Raw genomic sequence first — 15,106 nt, forward strand, 5'->3', positions numbered from 1 at the left:
AGTACCCAAAGTTAATACTGTTAAAACTAACAAGAAGTGAAACTTATTCACAGGTTTTGGCTCACCTTGCCAAAGGGCCATCTGAGCTATAGCAATCACTAGGAGTCCATCCTTATTAACAATTTTTTGAAACTCTTCTCCTCTGAAACTACTAGACCAATTAGAATGAAACTTTGTATGAAGTATGACTGTTTCTTAGGGTTTTCTGCATAGAGTTGATGAGTTACTGTAAACGTATTAATTTTCGCGGTGTACTAATTTTACATTTCACATATCTTAAGTTGTCTTATGAAAGACTGTGCCCATGATTTTGACAACTCTATGCGGCCCCAAATTCTGAGAGTAGACATTTTTCATTGTTCATGATAATTCACCTTGCAGTTGCTATTAAGATTTAGCAATTGATCACTCCTCCAGACACAGGGATAGGCTGTACGTATTCCTCAGCATCCTTTTCGTATTTTCCAAGAAGTATAGGGGTTCCTCTGCTTTTTTTGTTCAGAGCTGTAATTTCATCACACGATTCAGAATCACTTTTCATGCTTGATTCCTCTTTTGATATTAAGAGAAAAGACTTCTTTAAAGATTGAACAGTGCTTTTGTTCACTTTCTTACAGAGAACCCCAGCCCCGTGCAGGTCAGGGTGTTAAAAGAATAGGCCTGCAGCAGCGCTAAGCTTGTCGTAAAAGGCAACTAAACAGTGCTCAGAACCCTAGCTGGGGGCTAGGGCACTCTGCCCACAGAGCAACTGGGTTGTGTGCCCCAGGTGGTGGAATGGAATACCCCTGGCGTGTTATATGCTGAGGTTGTCAGGCTATAATACGGAAAACCTGACCGCAAACCATAGTGGTGCACTGTATTGGGAAAGAAGCCACGTTCCTTGCACGTTAAAGAACCCTACTGTGGTATTCTCCCGGAGTAGGAACCATAGGGCTCCGCCACAGGAGGCTAAATTGCCTGACCCTACCCACCTCTCCCTATTTCCAGTGGCAATCAAAATTTGTAGACCCAATTGTCCTTGTGTCCCATCCCTTTTTCATTTCATCATCATTTCATGTTCATTTTATCATCAATTTCATGTTCATCATCTGAATGTAGCTGAAATATTGCTGCTCGGACGTTAAGCCCCAACAAACAAACAGATTCTCTTAGGGCTTATTTCTCTACAATAAATACTTTGTCCATAACATGTTTTTATCATTAGAATACAAATCCATATAGCATCACATATCAAACGTGTAAACATGGGTTTTTCCAGAACTTGTTTGGACCATGTCAACTGTGCAGATTCAATAGTAGAACGATTTATTCTACAGGACTGCTTATAGGAGATTGTTGCCTTTTAAGCTCACCTGGCCTGAAAGGCAATGTGAGCTTTTGTCATTACTTGGCGTACTTTGGCATCAGTTGTCTGTTGTTAACTTTTCTTTTAAAGATCTTCTCCACTGAAACCACTCAATGGATTATTTCCAAACTTGGTGATAGGCATCCTTAGGATATCTACTTTAAAAAATTATATCGATTTATGTAGATGAAGTGTAAAACATGGCCGGCATTGCTATTTCTCAACTACAGGGGTCAAGTCAACAATTTCTATATGTATCTCAACAACTATAAAAGATATTAGAAAATAAATTCGATCATTGTTTTTCAGTTTGAAGAGCTCTACTACAGTCTGTGTTGGGTCATATTGTCAGATGACTCCTTGTTAGTTTTATTGCTCTTGAAAGGCAAAAAATGATGGTTTTGTTGCAATTTTGGCCAATATCTTGAAAACTATAATAGCGAGAAAAAAATTCAATTGACGAAATGATCCTTATGATAAAACCAGCAAAAGCCTCTATTTGGTCAAATTGTTGAATGGCTCCTTGTTAGAGTTTTTGCTCTTTAAAGGCAAAAAAGATGCTTTTTGCTCTTTTTAGCCGATATTTTGAAAATTAAAAGATAGAAAAAACTTTCAATTTATGAAATGATCCTTATTATAAGGCCTACATTGGGTCAAAGTTTTAGGATGACTCTTTGTTAGAGTTGAAAGGCAAAAAATGAGATTTTTATGCAGTTTTTTAACCGATATCTTGAAAGCTATAAAAGATAAAAAAAAAAAAAACTTTCGAAGAATGGAATAATCCTTATGATAAGGCCTTCAGGAGGTTTTATGGGTCTATGTTGTCAGACAACTACTTATTAGAGTTGTTGCCCTTGAAAGGTGAAAAATGAACTAGGTGGTAGATTCAGGCTCCTGGGAGCCTCTTGTTATACCTTTGGAGTGCAAAGTATCGGGTATATAGTGGTAGGGGTGCCTGTCCTCCTGTCTATACTTCCATCAAGCAGAGGAGTACCCTTCTGCTATTAAGTATCCACTACTTTTTATACATCACTGAATGGAAATAAATGAAACTAAGAGTCAGGGTGAAAAGCTTGACACTCTTGTGAGTCAGGGTATGACAACTATCCTGAGGAGCAATTTTTTTTCCAATTTTTGCCAAATTTATATACTGTTTTTAACTCTAGTCGATACACTTTTATTGTCTTTATACTGCAAAGCTCATCATTTATCAGGTTTTATTTTTATATGACATGTTTACTACTGTTTTAACCCTATGGTGGCCCCAGTAGTGACAGGTAGTTTAGCAAAGGGAGGAATGTAGGTGGAGCTTAAATATTACAATATTGACTGTTTAACATTTATAAATATACTGTCAATCCAATTTGGTTGCTGAAATAGAATAACTGGATTGAGATTTAAATTTATTTGTACAGGAACCCAGATGCTACCCTTCTTGATAACTTACAGATGCTGCTTAATGTCAAGTTTCCTTCACCATCAACATCCAAGAAAGAGGTAGATAACAACACAATTAAATTTTATTCTCTACAGCAAAAACATAAACAAGAAGGTCTCTTTAGGTAGCATTTTCTTTTAACACCTGTTATTTAGAATGTAAAAATCCCTATGATAATGAGCTTACCTTCACCGGATGCTTGACAAAAAAGTGATATACATGTAAGTGGGGATACACAGTGCAGTATGGTTACAGACTTGTCATGATTTTTTTCTGTGTTGCCAGACATACAGTGATCAGTTACAAACTTATTATGATTATATTGGAGATCAGAAACAAGGATGTATTTGTTTTTTTTGTTGCAACTCTACCCCAAAGGATAATTTATGCAGTTGAGTGCAGTAAAGTCACGTCTCTCTTAAGATACTCATCACTTTCAGTAATGTAGAAAGACTGGTACTTAAGTTGAAGAGAGTAAAAAAACGACTAAGCGTGTACTGTGGCTTAGGTCAAAGGAAGGAAATGCCTTAATTTAACATGATGACTGTTAGCAGATTTGCATATAATTTGAAGTCTTACTACATTAAGAGACTCAAGTTTTTAGGGTTTTGTAAAAGTCTTTTTGGGAAAAATAATAAGACACGGTCCTTTATTGCTCCTGTGAAAACTTTTTACAATAAGGCTTGTGGAACTGGGTTATGTTACTGCAAGACTTACAGAAGTTTTATGATCATCATTATGAACTTGTATATCATTGTCACTTGTCACATTCTTCCTTTCCTCTTTTGTCTACCCCAGACATGACATTTTATGAGCAACTTGGCAGGTGTTTCTAGAAATGCAGAGGATGCTCACCCTTCTGGTGCACCTGTTCCATGCTCACAGTTTTTTTGTTGAGTCCAGGTTGCTAATTTACTTGTGTTTCTTTGTACATGTTATTTTGGTCATTTTATGTTCTTTGTTGTGTTTGTCTGTTTTTTCTGTCTAGTCTATATCCTTGGAATATATTTTTTTTATTTCAGCTCCTTTACTCTTACATTTAAGTAATTGGTAACTTTTGAATATTTAGTTAAAGTCTTTTATTCACAATACAAAGTCAGGGCCAGGAAATATGTCATGTTTTTGAACAAAATTTAAAGTTTCATTTAAAATGAGATGGTACAATTATGCAATTGTAAATTTCTTGTAGTCAGCAGCAGTAAGAATATTTTTAAAAAATTGGTACTTAGATTTGATGTTTTTTCCCCAACTGAAAAAATTAGGTGACCAACAAATTAAAAAAGTGTATAGAAGTTTATAGTTTATGTAATCCTTTATAGAACAGGTTACTCCCTATTCAGGTCTGTATAAACTTTCATAATTTTTGCTATTATTGTTCTTAAGCGATGGACCTATTTATAGCAATATTTTTTGAAAATAATGTGTGCTTTAACTTATTCAGTCTTCATCAGAATCTTTTCAAATTCAGGTAGTTATTTTCATATTTTTTGCAGTCATTTCTTGAATAATGGACCTTTTTATAGCAAAAAAGTGGGCTGTTCATTGTCAGTTACATACCTTAAAATACAGCTGATGCTAAAGGGGTTGGAATTAGTGTAGGTGCAAGGTCTTGGACTTACATTTAAATTAAACTACATTTAACTAGGTTGTGGACCTTTCAAACTTTTCCTAACACTTTATTTAGGACTTGTGGTTTTTCTCAAGTACACAATTGATTTGAAACTTGAAAAAAGTCCAGGAACTTCCATTCTTGATAGAAGTATACAGAACATCTGGTGTGCTGTCAGTTCAATGGCCCTAATGTTTTTGGTGTACTAAAACAGTTTTTTTTCTAAATTAAACGTTCTTGTTCAGGGGAAGGGGTATAAATGGTGTACATTTAATAGTGTGTTCTACATGTTTATTTTAATTTTAGGAATTCAGTATGGAGTGTGGTATTTGTTACTCATACAAACTAGACACAGAGTTACCCAGTGAAGTATGTAATGACTCTAGATGTGGCCAGGCATTCCATCATTCCTGTTTGTTTGAAGTAAGAATGGTAGAGATATTGGTAGATATATCTTTTTCTGTCAGTGTGTGACTTTTGTCTTAAGTATGCATTAGGTCCACATGAGCCTATGCCATCACTTTAAAACCTAGGGGTAAAAACCACTTGCTTAAAGTTAATTTTATTGCTCAAAAACTATTATACTTTCTTATTTGGTTTGAAGGACTCTACAAACAAGGGCAAAATGACATTTTCTCAGTTTTTATACTACCACATGAATTTGTTTTTGCTTCTATTGGTATCACTGTGTCATTGGCAATGGTGGGGTTGTTGGCATTGTTGTCATTGGGATCTGTTAACTTTAGTTTATTTATGATAACTTAAGTAAAACTTATTCAGTCTTTTGGGAATTTTAACACCTTATCTTTAGGGACATGGTGGAGGACCCTTTAGGTTTTTGAGGTTTTTTGCCCAAATCACTAAGGGGCTAAAAGGGGAGAATAGGTGTTATCATTAGTATTGATAAAAAAAAAAGCTTATTGTTGATCCAATTTTTAGCTCAACTGGTTACAGTCGAAATGAGCTATTGCCATCACTTGGCGTCTGTCTTCGTGGTTAACTATTTTTCAAAACTCTTCTCTTCTGAGACTACAAGACCAATCAGAACCAAACTTGTTATGAATGTTCCTATGGGTGTTCTGCATAGAACTTTTGTTGGGATTTTTGATCCATCGAAAAACATGGCCATTATTACTGAAAATAGCACATAGGGGTCAGAATGTTTTTCTCATATATCTCCAAAACCATTAGATTTAGCCAAATTCTGACAGGATAAAACTGTTCAGCATGATGCATGATGAGATCTATCACTGGTCAAATTTTCGTTTCATCTGTTAAGCCATGTTGGAGTTCTTGCCCTTTTTTGCTCACCTGGCTGGAGGATAAGTGAGCTATTGCCATTACTTGGTGTCCATCGTTGTCAACAATTTTCAGCTCACCTGGCCTTAGGCCAACTGAGCTATTACCATCACTTGGTGTCCATCGTCATCAACAATTTTTAGCTCACCTGGCCTTAGGCCAACTGAGCTATTACCAACACTTGGTGTCCTTTGTCGTCATTAACAATTTTTCAAAACTCTTCTCCTTTGACATTACTTGACCAGTTGGAACCAAACTTGGCAATATTCCTTGGATTTTACTGCATAGAACTGGTGTAGGGATTATTTATCGGTAGAAGAACATGGCCACCGTTACTAAAAATAGAACATAGCAGTCAGACTGTAGTTTTTTTGCATATATCTCCAAAACCATTACGTTAAGCCAAATTCTGACTGGGTAAAAGTGTTCAGCATGATGAGATCTATCAGTGGTCAAATTTTTTTTTAAATCTGTTTAGGTCTCACTAACCACTTCTAACGTTTCCATTACTTTACATGTTAAAAAAGTAATTTTCAAAGTCTCACTGTGAATTCCCAGGACAAATGACATCTTAAAGCTGCATACCGTTGCGAAGCTTGGAAAATAAGGCTTCCAAAATCATTATGCTAATGGTACGATCATAGTAGAAATTCTTCACAAAATTTACTTGAATAAATAATACTGAAAATCCACATTTTTACCTGTTCTGCTAACTGACAGCATGGAGGCAAATTACTCACACATGTAAACAATATTCATACACTTTTGTAGTTAATTACATATATGATTTTAAAGTACACATTCTCAGCTTTATTTTGACTACTTTTAATCATAATACACACAAATAATGCACTTACAATGCATATGTCTAGGTTCAGTGTGTTTTTGGTACTACATAGGGGGGTGGCCATTTGACCCGGAAGTGGTTAGTGAGACCTTAGACATGTTGGAGTTATTGCCCTTTTTCAACATCTTCTCTGACACCACTTGACAAATTGGAACCAAACTTGGTATGATTGTTCCTTGGAGTATCCTGTATAAGACATTTGTGGGGATTTTTGATCCGTTGAAAAATATGGCTGCTGTTACTAAAAATAGGACATAGGGGTCAGACAGTATTTTTTTCGCATATGTCTCCAAAACTGTTGGGCCAAATTCTGATTGGGTCAGACATAGGGGTCAAAATACAGTTTTTTGCAAAGAACTAAAAAATTGTTTAATTTATCAAATTTCTGACAGGATAAAATTGTTCACCATCAGAAGACGGACCTAGGCCAAAATTTTCAAAATGATTTGTAGCCTGATGCAGGAGTTATGGCCCTTGAAACAGATTTTTTGGTCATTTTTCACGTGTACAACTGAAAATTTTCTCCTCTGAAACTATGTGACAAAATTTAATGAAATTTGGCATAATTATTTCTGAGGGTATCCTACACATTTAAAAGTTTTCATTGATAGGAAAACATGGCCATTGTTTCAAAAAAAAGAACATAGGGGTTAAAAGGCTTTTTTTTGCTATTTTTTCCTCAACTATAGAACAATGAAGATGAAAGCTACTCAGAAGATAAACATGATATTCTGAGTTGACTGGCATTTTCACCAGTTGCTCGGATTCCAATGATTTTTTGTTTCTGTAGGAATCATGGCATTCTAAGTTGAATTGTGATGGTGAAAATTGGTTCTTGTTGGCCATTTTCATTATCACGCTATTTCTAATACTTGCTTTGATTTCAATGATATTTGGTTAATATATTTAGATTGAGTTGAATTGTGATAATGAAAATGTTGTATAGCCATGATTTAACTTCATTTTATGTTCTTTTGCAGCAAATGGATAGCGATCTAATGCCCCTCTTTGACCCAATGGGATAACATGGCATAGGGGACCCTTGCCTAAATTTTTACCAAAGATTCTAAAAATTTCCAACATTTTACAGTGCCTTAGGTACTCAGTTGAACAACATTCATCAAAATATGCTCTTTTTCTGCAATTGTTTGATCAAACATGGTAACATGGTAACAAAACATGATACCTTTACTCATTTGGTTAAAGCTGCATTAGCTGTCATTTACATTAATTTTTGTTTCTGTTGAAATATGCCTTAACTTTGAATTATTTCTACTAAATTGTACTTTTCCTGCATAATTTCATTTGATATCCACAAATAAAATGCATTAAATACATGAAATAGGTGTCTATATATTTATTGTCTTGCAATAACGAATCTGATTGCTAAGTGAAAGTGGTTATTCAACAGCATAGAAGACCAACACACTCAAGCCATGAAAGACAAAAATTTGAATATAACACAAAGATCCTTTTGAAATTTACGTATTGCGACACAAATATGGTCATTATCTATTTGAAAACTAATCCAGAAATAGATGAAATGATAGGAAAACAAGACAAATACTTACCTGTGTATTCATTATTGTTATTTTTTTTACCAAGGTTATAATATTTTTAACCCAGGCAAATGTCCTCTCAGCAATCTTCAGAAGTAATGTCGAAAAATAATTAGATCAGAGCTATCAATCTTCTCTGATTAAAAAAACATTGTTTTCATAATGCAGCTTTAATAAAGCATGGTTCATCAGATGAGCAATTCAGGCTCTTCGCAAGCCTCTTGTCTCCATTTCTGTTGTTATTTCTTTCAAAAATCTTATCCTCTGACCAATTGGAACCAAATTTAGTATGAATTTTCCTCAGGGTATTTTACATAGAACTGATGTGTGTGTTTTTTATCCTTTGAAAAACATGGCCACTGTTACTAAAAATAGAATATAGAGGTCAGACAGAAGTTTTTTTCATTATCTCCAAAACTGTTTGGTTTACCCAGATTCTTTTAATTGCCAAAATGATTCTTCTTACAAGGCCTGCTTTAGATCAAAATTGTAAACCACTCCCTGTTATAGTTATTACCTTTGAAAGGTGAGAAATGATGTTCTGTTACAGCTTTCAGCCAATACCATGAAAACTATGATAAATGGAAAGAAACTTTTAAATGCTGAAATGAACCTTATATTAAGGCCTACAAAAGTCTGTGGAGATCAAAGTTGACAAACAACTTTTTGTTAGAGATATTACCCTTGAAATGCGAAAAATGATGTTTTTAGCAGTTTTCTGCAAATATCTTGTATACTGTAATAGATAGAAAGAAATTTTCAATAGATAAAATGATCCTTATGTTAAGTCCTACCAAAGTCTTCTTTGAGTCAAATTGTCAGACAACTCCTTATAAAGTAATTGCCCATAAAAGGCAGAAACATAACCTGATGAGCGATTCAGGCTTATGGGAGCCTCTTCTTTATTTTTGGTCCAATTTGGAGAGAGAAAAAATATTTGATTCCTAATGAAAATCCCTACCAGCATTTTTCAATTAGATTTCAGATATCTCTTACTATTTTCAAGTTATAAGGGGTCAAAGTGACCACACACCGAAAAATCTACTCACCGGGCCTGAAGGCTGTGTCAGTTATGTCATCATTTTGTGTCCGTTGCCCATTAACTTTATCAATCATCTTCTTTTCTGAAAGCACTGGACAGATTGTAACCAAACTTTGCATGAATGTTTCATTAGGATATTTATAACAGTCCTGATGTGGGGATTATTGATCTGATGAAAAACATGGCCACCTTTACCAAAAATAGACTATATGGGGTCAAACTGCAGAATTTTGCAAAGAACTGAAAATTATAAGTTGAGTTTAGCTAAAATCTGGCAGGAAGTGATCAGCATGATGGGATGGACCTATGCCAACATTTTGAGAATAATCTATTGATAGAAGTTTGAGTTATGGGTCCTGGAAATCTGGTTAATCCATTCATGGGCATCATTAATTAGATGATGAGTCATTTAGCTACCAATTACAGAAAAAAACCACATACAGACCATATATGAGCTCATATATGGAGCAGTACAGATAGTCTAATCAGTTGGATAACATGGACACTTACAAGATTCCCTTTGATCCCGTGTTTTCTGAGCATTATTGGCCTTTGTCTAATAAAACAGTTTAGAGTTCTATGAGAGCATCTCATGTATAGCATGTATGTTGCATGTGACCATAGGAAGAATGTAATATAACCACATAAAACTGTACATCACAAGACCACCTGGATCGCTTTCTTTTAATTAGGTTCTCTCAATTGATTAAATGATTCTTGTTACAGTAGTACAGTAGGGTCATGAGTCCAGCTTTAGGCGGCAAAAAAGACTATTTTTGACCAAGTGAGCAATTAAGACTCTCTAGAGCCTCTTGTTTATTTTTGGTCGATTTTGGCAATTTTTAATTTAATTTCAAATTTTGTGCAGTATAGTGTCCAAACCATTTGTTGTGTCCATAATGAAATGTAAGTTCTTATGCTAAAGTGTGTCAAAATCTAATATTGTGTCCACACTTGGTCCAACTGTTCAGGGTTCGACCATTGGGGTCATTTCATGTGTGCTCAGCAAAGCTCTTTATTTTTTCATTGTTGTAAGTTTTGCATCCCCTTATGCGATCAATTTGACTTGAATAGAACATTATGGGCAAGTTTTCAAATTAAGCTTTAGTACAATTAATTTGACTGTGTGAGAAAATCAGCTCATTGCCATATCCACTTCATGTAAAATGTTCCAATGTTGAAGTTAACTTGAAGAAGTGAGATGCATACAGCATCTGTAGGTTAAAGATAGTGATTGGAGCAACTGTAGGTCAAAGATCAGGGTTTGGATTTCGGGTGCCATAGTCTTTGATAATAACTTCACTCCCTTTTATGATAAAGACCTGATATTCAATTATTGGTTTAAATTTTCACTAGCATGAGAAGATGTGTCAAGGTCAAAATCTTTAAGATCATAGGTCAAGGTCAGGAACTGAGATTACCGCGGCAAATTATGTTGTCAAGTTGTTGCCATGTATGTTCTACTTGTATCATATGTTCATTAGTGTAAGAAGGTTGTAGTAATTAGGTTCCCTCAACAAAGTTGGGGAACATACTGTTTTACTTCTTTTTTTTATTATTATCTTCCTTTTTCTAACCTCCATCTTGTCCCCCCCCCACCATACCTTTTGAAATGGGTGAATTGAATTTAAACCAAACTTTTCACATGAAAATAGACCATGAGCAAAGTTTTGAAATTTCAAATATGGCCACCGTCCTAACTTTAAAATGATTCATAACAAACTAACAACAAATCATGGAAAGTTCATACTTTTTCTTCACCACTAGGGCTTCCAATCGGCTACATTGCAATTTAAAAAATGGTTACCTGTCAAAAAGTAAAAAAAAATTATAAAAATTCAAAAAAATTCATAGAGATGTACAAAGTGATTTAAAATGCTCCTGTGGCATTGGGGAGCGGGGGGTGGGGGGGGGGGGGGGAATCCTGTTATGCTGTGCGTAACAATTATATATATATATAGTGTAACAGGTATGGCGAATGGTCCATTGGATAAGATGCCTCTCGGTTTTAAATATTACTTTCCTGTGTATTCTATAGGCATATGCAAATAGAATAAACCAATTAAAAATGAAAGATAAATTTACCACAATAAATGAGTTTTCTATTCAGCAGGATATATAACAGAATGATATTGACCCCTAGTGATAGCAGTTTCTGTGTCTTTAATAAAATATATGCCTTGTGTGACTTGTTATGTTGCCTCATCCTAGTCCAATTGTAATACTTATAGCTTTCAGCACTGGTACTATAGTATTCACCAACAGAAGTTAATAGTTTCTGGTTCCACATCAAAAGATCCATAAACATATTAACCATGCATCCTAAAGTCAGGTTCCCATTAAATTCCTCCGGTGGTGCTCCTATATTGGCAGAAAATATCATGTGATATTGTAAAACGCAATAAACGTCAAATGACAGTATCAATGTGGTGGGAGATTGCATTAATGATGGTTTCTTGCAGCATTAAGTCCTTCCCATAAGTTCCTTATATTTCAAATGATGTTGACAGCACTGCAGCCAAATGCCAATCTGCCATCTTCTGCGAACTTGCTCCGTATTTATACCTTCAAAATTATTCATAAGCTGGCTTATGATAATGATTACATGTAAGCACACAAAGGAACCTTAGCTCACGGTATGGCAGTAACGTTATTTCATAATTGTGTAAAGGTCCCTGTGGTTCTCTTCCACTTTTTTTTTGTAAAAAAAAAAACTCAAATTAATCGGCTAACATTTCCATTGGCGCTGTTGTATGTGAAATGGTGAAAGAGTAATCAAGGGAACCAAGGTTATAGCAGTAATCAAAAGAATGTAATCCAGGGACAAAGACCAGACATGGAAAACAGATATTCACAACAAAGAACATAAAGTAACTAAAATCATACATACAAAGTAACAAAAGTAAATGAGCAACTCGGACTCCACTAAAAACTGGGAGCGTGGACCAGGTGCACCGGTTGGGTAAGCGTCCTCTGCTTTTCTAGAAACACCCGCCGAGTTGCTCATAAAAAGTCAAGTCCGGGGTAGACAAACAAGGAAAGGAAAACCATGACCCGTTGAATACAGCAGTTTTCATGGTGCTGATGGATACACCATAACGATCCACGAGTTCATGATGACGACCATAAAACTTCAGTAGTGATGACTTCAATCTTGTAGCAAGATAACCCTGTTTCAGAAGCCTATTTGTTAGAGTTCTAGCGCGATACAAAAAGTCTGCGTAGTTTCGGCAAGCTCTGGCATAACGCATGAGTTGTGATATGAACACTCCATACGCAGAAGCCAAAGATGAAAGGAAACAAAGGTTAACAATACTGAATGAAAAGTCATCACGTTTGTCATAAAGTTTGGTCAATAGTTTTCCTTTACCATCGATTTCTAAGTGTAGGTCAAGATATGAGGCTGACTTCACAGTGTCCGTAGTATCCTTTATCTCAAGTTCTTTTGGGTAGATGCGATGTATCAAATCCCCGAAATTAGGATTGTTTAAAGATAATACGTCATCTATATAGCGGAAACTGAGATTGCAGGATCTAGCCAAACGATATTCTTTCTTTCTGATCAGATCAGCTATAAAGTCAGCCTCATAAGAGTGAAGGAATAGGTCAGCAAGTAAAGGAGCACAATTTGTTCCCATTGGAATGCCGACCGTTTGTTGAAAAACACGTCCACCACACTGGTCAAATATGTTGTCGATTAAAAATTCCAGCATTTTGTAAACATCTTCCTCTGTATATTTGAAATACGTCGCTACAAATAGTCCATGGCCCCAAACATCTATAGGTTTGAAATATTGGAATAATTATCGAAACTGCTATCATTCTATGAGTCAGCATTTATATTAAACAATATCAAGATCAACATATTACTTAAATCTTGCTTGAAAACTTATGAAACGCCATCCCCAAAATCCAGAAGTGAAAGTAAACATAAATGACCTCATTCATAAACATTGAAGACAGTGTCATGCTACTTGGTTAAATATATACTAAAATCAAAATTTGACGTTTGGGTAATAAATCAAACTTGTCAATACTCCTCAAAGGTAATATTTTTTCACATACAATATGACTCTTCCTAACACCTAAATAAAAAAATATAGTTACATCACAAATAGTGTTTTTGGACATGTGCTTGAAGCATGTTGAATGAACTTGAATCATTCTAAAATTTAAGATTGCAATTGTCACGTTTACAGTAACAAGGAGGCCTCATGCATATTACAATAGTTATAGTTTATCTGTACATCAGATTTAGTACTTATTTCAATCTCAATGTCCTGTAGTTTTGACCATACCTGTTGACTTTATTTTAGTGGCTTAGATCTGCTGGATGTAGACAGAGTTTTAATACTGTTTTTGGAGAATGTCCTTACTGTAATAAGGTAGGTACAGTAAAAAAACATATAATCTTTCTGGTGAGCAATGCCTACAAATGAGTAGGGTCATCAAGTCCTATCTTATGCCCGTTTATATTTTCAGAAATGATGATACCAGTTTTATTTCAAAATAGCTTATTTTAATGATGAAAAATACATTCTATAGTCTGATAGAACCTATCTACTTTCACAGCATCTCCAAAGTGAAGAAAAAACATAATACAAGTTAATTTTAGTTTAATATGTTTTAGTCTCAATATTGATTATTTCAGCAATTACAAATCCAAATTTTAGTCAGAATAAGATAAAATAAGACATATATGGGTAAAAAAAATTTGTAACTCATATGTGGACACTTTTATTTCAAGAAAAACATGGCTTAAAAGAAAATACTAGCAACAAATTCAAGGCATTTTCAGGTATTTAAAGATAAATTCTTCATCAAAGAAATAATTTGCAAATTCATTTAGTCTATATTTTGATATTTTGGGTCATTGACTTTACCCATTCATCAGTGGTAACCTGGGTAGAATGAAACACCAAAGACAAAGTCAATGGAGTTAACATGAAAAATAAACTAAAATTTAACAAACCACTCAGCAATTGCATAGAAAAGTATTGAACATGGCATGAATTTTGTTGCCAAAGACAAAGAGTATATAAGTTGTTGATGGATTTTATTCATTCAATCTCATTGGATTACTTGGATGTTTCACACACAAAAATGTACAATAGTACAGTACTTAGCTAAAATGGTTTAGGACCATCAAAGCACTTTTTTTGAGTTTTTTTTACTAATATAGTACCAATATCACAATGTTCCCAACAAAACTTGGTCAGGTAAGGCTAGGGGATTTCATTTTCTGAATGTTAAAAGAGACGTTTATGTCGCACAAGTTTGTATATTTAATTTCCAAGACTTGCTAAATCATATACATAAAATTTAGATATATATATTTTTGTTTACTAAGCTGAATACTGGTTACATGTTAATTTGGGGGATTACTTTAGAAACAAATTAAGTTTTGAAAATGTATATTTAGGGGCCTTGTATACATATAACATAAGAGAAGAGAGGCAGATTAGTTTGAGGTTATAAAATAAGTTCTATATGAATGAGTAATTAAATGGCGAGGTTTTTTCACTGTCTTCTGTTTAAAAGAATGATTTAAGATGATAAAAGGTAAATTTGGTTATAATAATAAAAGTAGAATGGTATTATCCAAATATTAATTGTACTGATGCCAAATGAAAGTAACTGAGATAGGAACGGATGATGAGCTCTAGTTTAGCTGTTTGGTCCTCAAGCTGACTTGAAACACAAAGATCATCAGTTTGTATACAACAAAATGCATAAAGGCTATTGTTGAGGTATAAAAAGACACCCAAAGTATAACAAAAGTATGGAACCATCTCTGTATACATAAATGACTTCAAATGGTACCAGAGGTTTAAGCTATTGACCAAAATTTTGAAATCTCTCATAATCAAGGTATATTATATGTATATTGTATGGAAAATTGTTCATTTATCTCAGACAGAACATTTTTTGTATATATCAGATGCTGGCATGGGGAAACAATCTGTT

The 15,106-nt window shown here is 34.5% G+C and overlaps 1 protein-coding gene across 6 annotated transcripts in view; it reads left to right on the top strand.

Annotated features, from left to right (window-relative positions):
* LOC148623558 (E3 ubiquitin-protein ligase FANCL-like) overlaps positions 1-15,106 on the top strand; it is a 58,752-nt gene that overhangs the window by 40,982 nt on the left and 2,664 nt on the right. For all 6 annotated transcript variants that reach the window (XR_015919460.1, XM_088565444.1, XM_088565441.1 and 3 more), the window contains 3 exons: positions 2,761-2,842; positions 4,699-4,815; positions 13,456-13,524. Coding sequence is in view for 5 of the 6 variants with exons in the window: in XM_088565444.1 (XP_088421570.1) it covers positions 2,761-2,842; positions 4,699-4,815; positions 13,456-13,524 (268 nt within the window). In the remaining variant the exon portion in view is untranslated. The remainder of the gene's footprint in view (positions 1-2,760; positions 2,843-4,698; positions 4,816-13,455; positions 13,525-15,106) is intronic.

This window comes from Perna viridis, chromosome 2 (genome assembly GCF_037379345.1).
Source record: "Perna viridis isolate PV_CMFRI_1.1 ecotype Kerala chromosome 2, ASM3737934v1, whole genome shotgun sequence".
Taxonomy (NCBI): domain Eukaryota; kingdom Metazoa; phylum Mollusca; class Bivalvia; order Mytilida; family Mytilidae; genus Perna; species Perna viridis.